The 15,241-nt window shown below is 58.1% G+C and overlaps 1 protein-coding gene across 1 annotated transcript; it reads right to left on the bottom strand.

Moving 5' to 3' along the window:
- Positions 1 to 925: 925 nt before the first annotated feature.
- Positions 926 to 12,198, bottom strand: PHGDH (phosphoglycerate dehydrogenase). The gene is made up of 12 exons (XM_038414663.2): positions 11,584 to 12,198; positions 10,702 to 10,853; positions 9,435 to 9,500; positions 8,209 to 8,263; positions 8,020 to 8,118; positions 6,956 to 7,088; positions 6,086 to 6,234; positions 5,035 to 5,187; positions 4,475 to 4,607; positions 2,923 to 3,050; positions 2,154 to 2,382; positions 926 to 1,268 (listed from the first exon to the last, which is right to left on the bottom strand). Exons 1-12 carry the CDS (start codon positions 11,719 to 11,721, stop codon positions 1,114 to 1,116), a joined length of 1,590 nt encoding a protein of 529 aa, XP_038270591.1. The 5' UTR covers positions 11,722 to 12,198; the 3' UTR covers positions 926 to 1,113.
- Between the last annotated feature and the right edge of the window lie 3,043 nt (positions 12,199 to 15,241).

The raw sequence follows: 15,241 nt of genomic DNA on the forward strand, positions 1-15,241 counted from the left end.
AGCCTCACCTAGACTTCAAGCAGGGCTTGGTTTTTAGATCTCAACCACATCTCTAACCCAACCACTTTTGAAGAAAACTGGCACAGGAGTCTGACTTACAGGGTGCCTGAACCAAACTCAGCAATGGCACAGGCAGGGGTGTTGCGAACAATGGCACGTCAGTCCAGCAAAGCATCTGTTCCAGTTTGGGACTGGTGGCTGAATCCTTGTCACAGGCTGACTGGTCCCTTTAAGAGTGGGTGGGGGTGGTGTCCAGTGCACCTGTGGCTGATTACCTGCTGTCCAGTCGGTCTTAAGACAAGGCACCTGGGGTCTACAGCAGTAGAAGAGGAAGCTGCAGAGAGCAGAAGGCTCCAGGAACATGTGTGATGTCAGACTCCAGCCAAGTAGGGACCTAACAAATGCCGGGAAGAACTAGGGTGCAGCTAGAAGGTTGGGAAGCCCCGGCACTAAGTGATAGTATGAATTCTACATAAACCAATGAGACCCAGAAGGGGAATGTATTAAGGGCTGAGGTCTGGAGTTTATTTAATGAGTCCTGCAGCGGGTAAACTGTTGCAGGGCTGCTCTATAGCGAGCCCAGACCAGGAAGGGTCACTTGGGAGGTAGCTGCCCCTTTTACAGTCCTAAATGCAGGGGCTGGGGCCAAGGCTGGAGGTGTTCCTAGCCCCTCTCCTTTGGGTGCATCTAAGCAGCTGGAGAGGGGTTGGAGTCTGTGCTGGCAGGGCTGTAAAGTGCCGGCCTGCACCATGGGCATGCTGTGGTGCCAGTGCAACAGTGACCCTGCCAGGGGAACAGGAACGAGCAAAGACATTCTCCCTGCTGTGGGCAAACTCTGGCTTCATCCCCAGCATATCCTGTGCCCTCTTCCCCTCCCGCCCTGGGCCGCTGTGGGACACTGAACACAAGACACATGCACACACTCTCCTCCCAAATGCTGTATTGACTATGCTGGGATTTCCTAACTGCAACCAATGCTGTGCCTGGCCCCAGCTGAGCTTGCTGGCTGGAACGGTGCTGCCAGGGGAGGGGTTGTATGCTGGTCTTGAACCTGGCTGGCTTTGGTGGGAGAACAGCTCGCCTGGGAAGCGGCCGCAAGCTCACTGTAAAGGGCTAGAGCGTCAGCTGGAAGGCCTCTGTCACATGCTGCTTCACATCACCGAGGGCCCTGACTGCTGAAGAGATTCCCAAGATGCTCCACTCTTCTCCCGCCACAGCACAGGAGCTGTGGTAGGACTGGAGCTGAACCCGAGCCTTCCCCAGCAGCCCTGCAGATGGGAACAGCACAGAGAGCTCACGCTGTGTGCCTACTGGGGCAAGGGCACCCAGCTGCAACACAGCCCTTGGCTCTGCCCTGCTGCAACTTAACACCCCACTGAACATTCCTGCGGGGGCAGGACAAGGCTGAGAGCAGCAGTCCCTTGTGGCTATGGGGCTGGCAGCCCCTGAGCCTTCCCTCACAATCAATGGAAAACTCAGCCCGCCCTCTGGCCAGCATGGCCAAGCAGCCCAGGCTGGTGCAGACAGGTCCTCTGGGACACCAGGCCCATTGTCTGTCAAACCCGTTTCAGGAGTGGGGGATGTTTAATGGCAAAGCAACACCCGGCTCCTGCCTTCCCCATCACTCCCCCACCCCCTGCTGCAGCTGTTGCCTGCCAGAGGCAGGTGGCCTCATTACATCCGTAGGATGTCTTCTCACAACCCCTGGCCCTCAGTTCCCACCATGCTCCCCTCCCGCCCCCATTCCCAAACAACTGCCGGGAACTCCCCTGTAATCCCCCCACTGCACCCTTTCCCCTGTATCTTCCCAACCAAGTGCCCTGGATGAGGAGCACAGGGTGGGGGGTCCAAGAGACCAGGAGCCCATCACTGGTGTAGGTGGATCATGGACCTGTAGCCCCCTACATTCCTGCTTCTCAGGACTGAGGCTTTGTCTGAGCCAGGACTCCCCGCCGGGGCACACCGCTCCCCCCGGTAACTCCGACGGCTGCCTAAAGCCCTGCAGCCTCTTAACTCAGCCCGGCACAATGCTGGCCCCAGAGAAGCAGCAGCAGTCAGGGTGGGATCTCACCCCTCCCCTTGGTGAGGTGGGACATTCAGGGCCTAACTATAACTCATGGACTGGGGGTGGCACGGGCAGGCTCCTTCCTCACCGATCACTGCGGGCAGCGTGCTGGCGTTGGCAGCTTTGGCTCTGTAGAGCAGCAGGTGGCCAGTGAGAGGAACCGGCTGCTTGAAGTTGGCTCCATTGAGCTCCTGCAGGACGGGGGTGCTGCCTTGGACTGAGCCCACTAGACTGGAAGGGGTCCCCTGTAAGGTGACCTGCAGGAGGCTGTCACCGCTGTACAGTTCCGGCACTGCGTTGCTGTGAGTGGTTGTGACCTGAAGGGGAGAGGGGAGATGACCGCTCAGCAGCCCCATGTCATCGCAGTGGTACTTCCACGCCCCCCACAGGAGGTATAGCTATCCCCAGGGTACAGCAAAGTGACTTGCCCATGGTCTCCCTGGGAGTCTGTGGCAATGCAGGGAATTGAACCCGGGTCTCTGAAGCCCTAACCCTGGGCCATCCTTCCCCTCTCACCCTCTGAAGGGGCTGCGGGCCAGAGAACACCCAGCTGGTGCTAACCATGGGCTGGGGCTTGTCAGGGCCCCCCTAGGGGTCCTACAGGGGGAGACCATCCAGCAGATGCCAGGTGTCCCTGCCTACGTGTAAGGGGTGAGGTGGGAGGGTGCCCTGCTAGTGCAGGGGCAGGGAGTGCCTGCTGGGGGATATGATGAAACAGAGGTGGGCTCTGGTGTTGGCAGATGGGCCAGTGGAGAGTTTGCCCCATACCAGGCAGGCCCAGTGAAGAGACCCAGGGAGGAGACTCCACGTGCACTGACTCCTGGCTGTGTGACTGGGGTCCCAGGCAAGCCGTGTACCTTCAGTCCAGCCTCCTGGACCAGCAGCAGCCCATTCACCAGGTTCACATTCTTCTGTGCTGCTCCTTCTAGCAGGCCGGTAGCCACAGCAGGGCTCAGGTAACTCCCAGCCTTCTGCAAGGGCACTCCTGTGGGTGCAGGGAGCCATGAGGGTTATACAGACACACTAGCAGAGCCCCAGCCGCAGTAGATCCCCACCCCATGCCAGGCTCCTCCCATCGTTTCCTGCCAGAGGCCACGTTTTAATACAAGGACTCTGCTGTCCCCCTCCCACTCGCGTGCCCCAGCCCTGCCCATCGCCATCCCCTCCCATCCCATCAGCTCCAGCAGCTGCTCTCCTGGAGAAGTGACAGGAGCAGAGTAACAAATGTAAATGAGCAGCCAGCACCATAGGTCCACCCGCGCCCACTGCCTCCCAGCTTGGGAGCCTCTGCTTCAGAGTTTTGGCCAACCTGGTTTTATAACTCCAGAGCAAGTGGGTGTCTGCCGTTTCCCCTGGAGACTTCCCCAGCTTGGCTTCCCCTTTCCTGCTGCTGTTCCTCCACTGCACTGGGTGAAGCCAGGGCAGGCCCAGCCCCCTCCCCCCCCAACAAACCCCACTCTGCTCCTCCCTAGAGCTGGTGGACACTCGGAATTTCCATTTTGCAGGAAGTTTTGACATTTCTAAATTTATTTGTGTTCCAAATCTGACAGAAAACAAATGTTTTCAACACTTCCCACAAAATATGAATTTCAAACAGGTTTGGGAAGAGTGTCTGGGGAATTTGAAGTGTTTTGTTTGTGCATTATTTCACGACATGACTTCCAAACCTCTTCCAGTTTTATTGGATGGGGTTTTTGATTGTTACGTTTGTACATCATTTCACGACGGGGCTGGAGCAGTAGTGCATGATGTACAAATATAACAATCAAAAACCCCATCCAATAACATTCAAAGAGGTTTTGAAGTTAGAAAACAAAATTTAGAAATGTTACAAAATGAAAATTTTTCCCCGTGTGAGAACTTGTTGAAAGTGATATTTTAAAAAAAAATGTTTAATTTAGACAAAAGTGGAATTTTCCCCATCAAAACGAGTTGATGAAAAGTTTCCAGCCAGCTCTCCTCTTCTCCCTCAAAGGGGAGACAGGGGGTGAGCAGCCAGGATATTGCTGGTTTGTCCCTGGCCTGGGCCCTTAGGGGATGTCTACACTGCATTATAAAACTGACATTTTGCAGTGAGGACACAGGTCAAGCCAGAAGGTTTGTGTAGTGCAGTATGGCCAGGTGAGACCTGGCTCCAGCAACTGTAAATGCAGGTTTACAGTGCAGGGTGGACGCTCAAGCATGGACTTGGAAACGTTAAGCCCGGGACCACAATGCAGTGTAGACAACCTTCAGCTTCCACATGCCTTGTCCTGCCCCACCCAGGACAGCCCTAGCACTGCACAGCACCCCCTCTCTGCAGCACTGCTGTGTCAGCACAAGGCCAGAGACACAGGGCCAGCATGCTGCCCGCCCAGCTCTTGGAGAGCACCACCGCTTGAGAGGAGCAACCCAGCTCTGCGAGCTCACCCAGTGTGGAGACCTGCACGCTTCCCTTCACCGGGCTGGCCAATGTCTGCAGCAGCACACCCAGGGCTTTAGCCAGGGCGATCCAGGGCTTGGTCTGAGGTTCCAAGGCGCTGCTGAGAGCCTGGCCATTTACCTGTGGGCAGAGGGAAGAAGAGGAAAGGGGGCTGAATACATAGTGGGCTGATGGGAAGGGAGAACACCACTCACTAGCTCCTGTAAAGTGCTTTTTACCCAGTGATCTGCCAGCACTTTACAGAGGAGGGCAATAGCATTACCCCCACTGTACAGATAGGGAAATTGAAGCACACAGCAGGGCTGTGACGTGCCCAAGGTCAGCCAGCTGGCAGAGCCAGTAATTGAACCCAGGTCTCCTGAGTCCCAGTCCAGTGCTCTAGCAACTAGGCCACACAGAATCTGAGTCTTGGAGCAGAGGCAGGACCTGAGGCAGCATGAGATGCTCAGTTAACTGCTGGCTGGGCTGCCTGCTTGCTCAGAGCTCTGCTGGGGCAGCGCCCATCCTCGCCCGCAGCCTGCGTCCCTCCCCGTGCCCCCTCACTCACCACGCCAGCCAGCACCTTCCCCTGGGCCAGGTCCACAAACTGAAGGGCGATTTCTTTGCCACAGCGGCTCTGTGCTTCCCGGGTGCTGGCGCCCAGGTGGGGGCAGCTGATTACGTTGGGATGGTTCACCAGGGTGCGGTCCTGAGGCGGTTCCTGCAGACACAGCCTATCCCATTAGCCCGAGCTGTCCTCCAGGTGAGTGGCCCTGCCTGAAGGGGCATTGCAGCTAAGCATGGTGGAGATGTGGGCACAGCTCCTGGGCTGCAGGCTGGTTGAGTAGCCTGGGCGGCATTTCAGTCCCAACGGCTGATACAGGTGGGGAGGGTACAGCTGGCGCACATCAGGGGTGTAGCTCCCAGTACGAGGGGGTTGTCCTGTCCCTATGGCCTGCACAGGGTGGGGGAGTCTTCGCTCCCACGCAGAGAACACAATTAAGGCTGGTTTGGGAATGTTACGGAGTTTCTGATGGGCCATTTCTGAGGGCCTGGCAAGGCTGGGCCCCAGCTCCTCCCCAGAGCCGGGTGCAGATGAGCTGGCGGGCTGCCTCTGCATGGTGGGAGCTGACTGCCAGGGGGCAGGGAAGTGAGTGTCACAGCTGGGTAGGGGGAAGCCTACAGGCCTTGGGCTCAGGGCTACAACGGCAAGGGTGGCTGCGAGGGCTGGAACGTAATGCTCCCCAAGCAGCTAAACCCTGGTGTCAAACCCAACAGCAGGCACAGGGCCCCGAGCCCTGGCATGGGGCCCTGTGAACGAGCCAGGGCATGGGGCCAGGGCCCTGCACCCTCTACCCCCAAGCAGCTACGAGAGCATTACATGGACCAGGAGTGACCCACCCTGGGCAGCAGAGTGGGGATGAACAAGGGTCAGGCTCCTCTGCACCTCCCAGGCCAAGCCCAAGGTCCTGCAGCTGGGATGGGCCCTCTGTTTCTGTGCCCACCCCCCTCCTAGGGCAGCAGGCCTTGGCTTGGGGCCAGGGCCCCCATCTGCTGTGGCAGTTCCATGGGGGAATGTGCTCCGGGTCCCGCCTCTGCCCGAGGCCCCATTTACCTACCTCGGTGAAGACATCGAGGCCGGCTCCCCCACACTGGCCAGACTGCAGCGCCCGGAGCAGCGCCCCCTCATCCACAATGCCCCCTCGAGCACAGTTCACCACCTGCACCCCCCGCCGGCACTTGGCAAAGGTGCTGTCGTTCAGTAACCCTGGGGAGAGATAGCAGGGGGCAGGGGGGTAGAGTCTGACAACAAGCTAGCCAACTTGGCTCTCCTCCCAGCGTGGGCTGCCCTGGACCCTTCCCCACCCCCCAGGGAATCCCAGTTAACTGTGTGCAGCTGGTCCCGGTTGGCAGCAGGGCACACACCTACTGGCCTGAGCCCTGGGAGGGACACACCCCAGTCCAGGCCAGAGGGAGTGCTCTAGGGGAGTGTCCCTTAGAGTCCTCTCTTCTGCGATCCCATCCCCCACCTCCATCTCCCTTCGCTGCTGGGGCGTTCTCCTTGGAGGGCCTAGCTGTGAGCCCGCAATCAGCGTGACAGGACCCCCCCTTCACCCTGGCTGGGCTCCGCTAGTGGCAGAAGGAGGATGGGAGCTTGTGCACTGGGCTAGCATGGCTCTGCCAACCTGCCACCCTCCTGACTGCTGCCCCTGCCATTCCAGCCCTGCCCCTCGGCATGGCTCTGCCAATGCGCCAGCCCCGACTGCTGCCCCCCACCCCTCTGGCACAGCTCTGCCAGCACACCGCTCCCACGAACACTGTTATCCAGATCTCCTGCTATGGGGCCCTCATCTTCTCCTGCATGGGGTTGTATCTGACTCTCCCCCTAGGCCTGTTTTCCCCTCCAGCCCCCAAGCCCTGTTAATCCCAAGGCCTTCAGAGGGGATAGGCAGAGGCTGGTGTGGCTGCTCTGGGCCCTGCTCCCCTACCTGTGGTGGAGGGCAGGAGCGGCGTGTGTACCGTGATGAAGTCGCACAGGGGCCAGATCTGCTCCAAAGGTAGCTGCTGCACACCGAAGGCAGCTGAGTCCTCGGGTGTGATGATGGGATCGTACCCTATGGTCTAAGCACAGCCACAGCCACTCGCACAGCCCCAGCCACTCGCACAGCCCAAGCTAACCTCCTCAGCTTTGGGTGACAGGACCCCCAAGCCCTGAGGGAGGGGATCTTGGGCAGTAGGGGGCCTGTCCTGAGGGCTGCCCCGTCTTTTCCAAGATGCAGCAGGGCAAAAGTCCAGTGGGCAACAGGCCGGGTTGAGGGGGTACGGTAGGGCCCCCCTGGGGGCGGAAGGGGGAAGAGCTACCAATGCACATGGGGTAAGGGGCAGCCCTGACTCGGCGCTCCTTACTGAGCAGACCCAGAGCCCTGTCCCGGCTGGCTGGGTTCTAGTCCAACTTGGGCCATGGCTGCATCCTTGCTGGCACCCGCTCCGCGCAGTAACTAATGCCCCTTTGCTCTCGCCAGAGAATCTGCACAGCACCCAGGCACAGGGAGCTTCCCCCACAGTGTCAGCACCGTGCTCCAGGCCTTCCCATCGTACATTGCTGGCTAACAGAGTAAGTCTCTGCCTTCCCGGCCGCCCACGCCCCCACGGATGCGCTGTGGCATAGGAGTGCAAGGGGCAGAGTTAAGGGGAGCTTCCCCCATTGCCTTTCCTGGCTGGGCACTGCTCCATTGTCACATCAGTCTGAGGCATAAGAGATGCCCATGTCCCCAGAGAAGCTCCGGGCAGATACAGACAGAGCAGCCCCCTCCTTAGCACCCCCAGGGGCTGCAGCTGCACGGAGAAGCAGATTAACCCTTTCTCCTCCATTCCCCTGGCTGGAGGGAGAATTAATCCCCCCCTCCCCACTCCCTGTGTGTACTCGGGGAGGAGCATGGGGCACGTTAACCCTCGCTCTCCCCCTCCCTGGGCACGACCTGCCCTGCGCCTCACCAACCCAACAGAGCCCCTGGGCAGGTTAACCCTTTCCCGTCCCTGCTCCCTACCTTACCTTCATCCCGAAGGCCTGCATCCTGGTGGCCACTTCTCTCCCGATGCGGCCTAAGCCCAGGATGCCCAGGGTTTTCCCATAAAGCTCCATTCCCATGAACTAGAGCAAAGAACGCAGACAGGGCTGTGACATGTGGCTCCAGGGCAAACCCCCCCCAGCACTGCGACAGAGATGGCACCGGACTCTTACCTTCTTACGGTCCCACTTCCCCTCCTTCATCGAGGCGGCCGCTTGGGGGATTTGCCTGAAACACCAACAGCCTTGTGGTCAGCAGAGCCTGCATCCCCTGGCTGAGCCACCCGGGGTCATCCCCACTCCATGTGGGCTTCCAGCACCCCAGGGGGCTGTGGGGCCTGGTAGGGGGCGCTACTTGTGTCTGTGCCCCCAGCATGGGGCATGCCCACTGTGGGGTCAGTGCCCTGCAGAGCATATGAGCCCCGTGAGGAGGTGGGGGGGAAGAGAGGTGCTTTGTGGGTGTCAACATACCCCAGTGTCCATGCTCTGCAGGGCTACAGGGCAGTGGCTTTGTTTCTTTCCACCCATCCCCAGCTGGCGTGTGGGGGTCACGGGCTGTGGAAGGACCTGGGCACATGGGTGGGTAGCTTGGAGTTGGGGGCCAGTGGCAGTGATTGTGAGCAAGGGACAGCCAGGTGCCAGGGTTCTAGGTAGGGGCTGAATCAATGGTAGGGACTAGGGGGTGCCTGGGGGCTCTGTGTGGGAGGGGTAAGAGCAGTGATGGGGGATGGGTGCCCTGGGCGCTCTTGGGGGGGAGGACAGGTGCAGCAATGGGGTGGGTGGGTGCAATGATGAGGAGCAGGTAATGGTGGCTGCGTGCCAGCGTGACCGAAGTGGGCAGTGCAGAGGGACTCGAAGCTACCTTTCAGTGGTGGGGAGGACCATGCTAGTGGGACATGGGCAGGGTCCCGTGGCTCCCTGCTGGGTGCGGAGCTCAGAGCCACATGGCTGGGGATGGGGAGCCAGTGGCTTCTGGATGTCTGGTGCTCTCTGCAGGGTGGCTGTTGGTGTCAGGGAACGGGTGGGAGCCAGGTACCCGAGGCCCTGTGCTGGGGGCAGTGGGTTTGGAGGCTCCGTGTTGGCAGGGGTGATGGGGAGATAGGGCTTATGGATCAGTGGAGGAGATGGGGAGTCGGTGCCCTGGCTTTGTGCCTGGGGCAGGTCAGAGGGGACATCCTAGGGCTCCGAGGCAGGGGTGGGGTGGGAGCTGGATGCTGAGGCCAGGGGCCATGCAGAGGAGGAACGTGCTGGGGCAGAGCACAGATGAGCCAGTGCAGCATGTGGCAGAGCACAGTGCACCATGTGGGGGACTTGGGCTGTGGGCTATTCCTGAGATCCCCAAGCAGTGACGGGGGGTGACGGCTGACAGTTGCCCCGGGGAGGGGGGCAGACGTGCTCACCTAGCCAGGCTCAGGATCATCCCGCAGGTAAGCTCCGCTGCGCTCAGGCTGTTCCCGGTGGGCGTGCTGAGGGCAGAGCAGAGCACACTGGGGTTAGCACAGACATCGGGGACAGGGGAGCCCTGGTGGGCCCCATGGGACAGGCCTGGGAGTGCTCCTTGCAGTCACTTTCCCAGGGCTTGCAGACACTCAGCCTGAATAAGACTTGCCAACATTCCTAGCCATGGTGGTTCTGAACTGGCAGCACTGACTATACTGTCACTCCAAGGCAGGGGCCTCTGGGCACAGAACTCAACGCTTTGCTGGCTCTGTCTGCCGCTGTCACGTCAGCCTGCAACATCTAGTCTCTTCCAGCCATGCTACCCCCCACTTTCTCCCTCCTGCAGAACAGCTGGGTTGGGTCAATTCTAACCCCTGCCAACCCCATGGTAGCTGTGTTTCCCCAACTGCATCTCATTCTGTTCCCATGACCCATTGCATAGGCTCTGCAGCTGGGATCAGTTCTTGGGGGCCTGCCACAACCTGCTCACATCAGGGGATCTGCCCTGGGGGACACTGCCCCCTCCCCCAAGTGACCCATCAGAACAAGGGGGGACTGGAGCATGAGCTGAGTGAATAACCAATCTGTCAGTCTGGTGGCCAACATGAAAACCCCAGAACAACAAAACATTTTGTTTGACTCAAAAATGAATTCATCATTTAATATTCAAGGGGTTTTTTTAACTTTTGCTTTTTAACCAAGTTCAGCTGGATTTCAAAAGTTGTTTCAAAACAGAAAGTCAAAAGGCTCCATTGCAAAAGTCAAAGCGAAACGTTTTCAAAGTTTCACTCCATTTTTGGCTGAATTGATTTGCTGAATTTGGCCCCAAACTGCATGTTCAGCAGAAAACTAAGTACAAAAAAAACGTTATGTGGCCCTAGACGGACTACCCAGGAGCACCATCAGCGCCAGCTCTGCTGCTAAACCTCTGGGACCTGACCCAGAGCCCTGTGCCCCCCACGAGATCAGCTCAGAGAGAATGGGAGTGGAATCGTGCCCCTTTCAACTCCTGTCAAGTCCCTGGAGCCTTTTCTAAGTAATGGCGTGGCAGGAGGGGTACCACATGCCCACACATCTGCACTTATGCACCCTGGATCTGCTCAGATGCTGCCCTCCTCCCATGCACACAAGCGCTGACCTCGGACACACGTGTCCAGAAACTACCAGGGCCAGCACAGCCATTGTGCGGGAAGAAGCAGCTCTGTCCTGGAGTCAGACTGCTCTTACTTCATCACCAGGATGCCCTTCCTCGTAGCTGCCTCCACATCCACGTTGTCGACACCGGTGCCAGCCCGACCGATCACCCGCAGCTTCTCAGCGGCCTGGATGATGTCTGCGGTCACTTTGGTCGCTGAGCGGACGATGAGCCCATCGCAGTCCTGAAGGGGTGAGTGCCCGAGCGGATGGGATGAGGAGACCAGAGCCCTCCCCTGCTTCCATAACCCACTGCTCCCCCCCCCTCCCCGGGGTGGGTCTTAAGGCCAGAAGGGCCCCTAGCCAGCCTGACCCCAGTATAGCAGGCTCCCAGGAGCTGCCCCCAGCGGTTCCAGCCCAGAGCCAGGGGTTTAGACAGAGATGCCCCAAGCCGGGTGCAAAGTGTCAGAGACTCTACCCCCTCCCCCAGGGGTTTGTTGCCCCGGGGCAGAGACCCACCGGTCCCAACGGGGGGGGAACCTTGGCTGTCCTGCCTGTAGGAGCCCCGGCTCCTCCCGCTCCTGGGTCACACCAAAGCCTCTGCTCTGCCCCCAGCTGGGGCTCTGCCTCTCTCCGGGAGCCCCGCTCCCCACCCATGCCCGCTGAGCGTGCCTAGCCCCCGCCCCGGGCACGGGAGCTGGGGGGCCCACTGGCTCTGGGGGGGAGGGGGGGGGATCTGGCTGGGGCGATCGCCTCAGCTCCTGCCCGCGGCACCCCCCGGCCCAGGCCTCGAGTCCCCGCGCCGCGCAAACACCCGCCGCTGTTGCATCAGGCGCGGGGCGGGGAGCGCGGCACGGAGCCCGAGCCAGCCAGCACTCGGGGGCCCCTGCGCCGCGCACGGGCCAGCTGGCGCCCGGGAGCAGCCCGCGCCCTCTGCCCAGCCTGCGCCCCACCGAGCAAAGCAGCGCCCCGCACCTGGATCTCCGCCAGCAGCTGCTCCCGGCTGAGGTTGGGCTTGTCCAGCGCCTGGATGCCGCCGGCCTGCAGCAGCTGCTTGCAGCAGGGGTCCAGGCTGTCGCTGAGCAGCACCTTGCTCAGCGCGGCGAAGGCCATGGCGAGCGCAACGGCGGCGGCCAGCCAGGGACAGGCGGGCGGCACGGCGGGCGATCCGAGAGCTGCCGCCTTCAGCTCCGGAGCTCTCCCGAAGCCCGGCTAGCTCCGCCCCGGCCCCGCAGCACCCCCGCCCCTGCCTCCCCCAGCCCAGCAAGCGGGGCTGCGCCCCCGGAGCGCGCCCATCGGCCCGGCCCGGGCCCGGGAGCAGGCGCTAGGGGACCTGGAAGAGCGCCCAGGAGCCCGCTGCCTGCCCCGCACCTGGGCCGGGGCTGCCCTGCACAGCAGGACCAGACTCGGCCTCCTCACAATGGGCAGGGGCAGGGCGCAGGAGGGGCCCTTCCCCTGGGGACGGGCTGTGCCCTGAGGAGGAAGGGAGACCGGGCCAGCTGCTCAGCTCCCCCAGGCTTCAGTTGGTCTGTCTGCAAAGGGGGGTTAATAAGGGGTTAACAGCCTACACATCCCCTGTCTGGAGAAAGAAAAGGAGGACTTGTGGCACCTTAGAGACTAACAAAAGTATTTCAGCATAAGCTTTCGCGAGCTACAGCTCACTTCATCGGATGCATTCGGTGGAAAATACAGCGGGGAGATTTATATACACAGAGAACATGAAATAATGGGTGTTATCATACACACTGTAACCAGAGTGATCACTTAAGGTGAGCTGTTACCAGCAGGGGAACCTCTTGTAGTGATAATCAAGGTGGGCCATTTCCAGCAGTTGACAAGAACACCTGAGAAACCGGGGGGGGGGGAACATGGGGAAATAGTTTTACTTTGTGTAATGACCCATCCACTCCCAGTCTCTATTCAAGCCTAAGTTAATTGTATCCAGTTTGCCAATTAATTCTCAGTCTCACTGAAGGCCTCTGGGACTTGGTTCCTCTGGCTGAAAACCAGCCCCTGGAAGCCAGCCAGGATTCAGGTGCTGGTAGGATTTGGGTTTATGCAAAGCTCATTGGGGTGGGTGTGTAGCTTCACACTAGCCAACCCCTCCCCCTTTCAAGTGCAGCACACCCATCACTTGCCCGTTCTTGCAAAGTGAGTTGGAAAACCGTTCAGGAGAGGGGCAAGCATCTGACAGTCGGCAACCAGGGCCAGATTCTGTCCTCAGTGATGCTGGGGTAAATCTGGAGTCACTCCACTAAGGTCACCAGTGTCCCTCCAGCAGTACATGGGTGTAACTGAGATTAGGATTCCTCTAGATTAGGAACTCGTGTTCCTTCCAATCACTTTTGCTGTGATTTGAGGCAAAGCATGCTGTTAAGAATTTCTATTTTGTGGCTGGATGGCCTTCTCTTCCTCTCGTCTTAAAAATTGAAGGGCCAGAGTAGATTGTCCAAAGCTCCATTTTCTCCTCCATGCCATGGAAGAGTCGTCATTCTTGGCTCCTGGTGCTTGTGACAAGGTCGAATGCTGTGAACAGTAGGAATGGCAAGAAGGAATCCTCAGTAAAGGTGATTTCTCCATCATCTCTGCCATTGCAAAGGAAACTCTTGTCCGGGATGGGTGAGTTGCACAAAGAAAACACGCTGCCTTCCAGATTAGGATCCACATGATTCGTCCCTCCCACCATTGGTCACCACTGACCCATTTGTAAAATCAAGGCCAGTTCTAATATCTCCCATCACAAGCTTTCAATTGGGCAGGGCATGCACAGTCCAATCTCCCCAGTTAGATGTCCACATGACCTGCCAGTCATGCCCACCGGCTACTCAGGAAAAAACAAAGCCCCCTTTGATATCTACAGGTCATGAGCTTCCCTATGGCCCATACGGGGCTAGCCAGGAGGAAAGAGGGTTTTCAACAGACTGTTACACAGGAGCTCAGACTAGTTGATCACAATGGTCTCTTCTGGCCTTGGAATCTATGAATAGACAAGAACATTATTCATTAGGATTCAAATTTCTGTTTCTTTAACCAGACTGCAGCCAGTTACATGGTATATTTACATGTCGGGTACAGTCCTGCTCCAGTGGAAACCAGTGGTAAAACACCCAGGCTCAGATCCTCAAAAGCATTGGAGTGTGTAATTCGCAGGAGGATCTGGGCCCTACTGACTTCAGTGGGAGCAGATCCGGATGCCCAGGCCCTGATCCTGCAAGCACTGAGCGGGTCCCATTTGAAGTCAGTGGGCACAGTCCTGTTCCAGTTGGATTGCTCACCTGTGTAAAGTTACTCACATGCATAAGGCATTTGAAGGATAAGAGCCTGTGGCTGGTTCACTGGGAAGTGATGCTTTGGGAGTGGGGCAGGGGGGAGCATCTGTAGGTCATTGATGGCTTTTAAAGTGAGCTCAAATCTGCCTGCTGAATGGCTGCAATGTGGCTTTTTTACCCAATACAACTTCTAACAATCAGATCTGGACCCTAGTTGTAAAACCTTCACTGTGTGTCTTTTTTTATGTATATTAATTGGAACATATTTAGATGGGATGCTCTGGGTTACTGACTTGTGAATCTGATTACAAGTTTCACACAATAGTTGGTGTTTTTCTTAAAGCCCAGAGCCATGCGAGTGAATCGTGGCTTTTGTTTTTCAAAAAAGTTGCTGGCCCTGCTGGTTTCAGAGAGAATCTTGAAAATGTGATGCCAGAGGCTCAAATGTCAGAGGGCCAATATAGAAAGATTTACTTTAAAATCTCATGTTTCAGAGTAGCAGCTGTGTTAGTCTGTATTCGCAAAAAGAAAAGGAGGACTTGTGGCACCTTAGAGACTAACAAATTTATTTGAGCATAAGCTTTTGTGAGCTCTAAGCCAGTCTCATAATTCTTTTGAGCCTGACTCATGATTTATTGAATGTTTCAGGTTGGCAACTCTGCTGCCCCATTTCCTGGTTGTAGGGTGAGGAGTTCCTATGCAGCTGTTGTCACCATTTGTTTAGAGCAAGCTGTGACCCAGCTACTGCCCAGTTCCCATCCTCTGTTTTCTTGCCATCAGCCGCTTGTGCATCTGTGCAAAGAATTTGCAATCTAAGTTCACGTGCTGCTGCCAGGTACACAGGGGCCACCCCTTGTCTCCAGTGGGGGTGTAGCTGTGTAACTGGGGGCAGGATTTGGGGTCACGTAGGTGGCCTGAGTTAACAATTCTGTCACTGGTGCAGGCCCTGTGAGGGGTCCTGTTTGCTCTCCCTGAGCTGTATGGGGCTGAAGGGCTGACAGGAGTGCAAAACGAGGCCAGCACTGCCAGATGTAGGTGCCTAAAGCTCAGCTCATGGGTATTTGGGCACCCGACCATGCAGATGGGATTCCAGAAATGCTGAGTGCAGCACTTTCTGCTGCTGTCACTGGCAGCCCCATGGGAGTTAGGCTACTAAGCCAGGTGTCTGCACGTGGACTGACGAGCTGGACTTTGGACTGTTGAGTTTAGAAATACTGGCCTGTCTCGGACACTGGTGTAACAGCGCTGCCCTGGAATGCAGTGAGGAGCAGAGCTGCTGAGCAAAGGGCAGGGTAGAATGGGCCAGCCACCCTCCACTGATCCCCGGGAGCTCTCCTGACCACTGAGCAGGGGTGCTGCGCACT

This window comes from Dermochelys coriacea, chromosome 8 (assembly GCF_009764565.3).
Source record: "Dermochelys coriacea isolate rDerCor1 chromosome 8, rDerCor1.pri.v4, whole genome shotgun sequence".
Taxonomy (NCBI): domain Eukaryota; kingdom Metazoa; phylum Chordata; order Testudines; family Dermochelyidae; genus Dermochelys; species Dermochelys coriacea.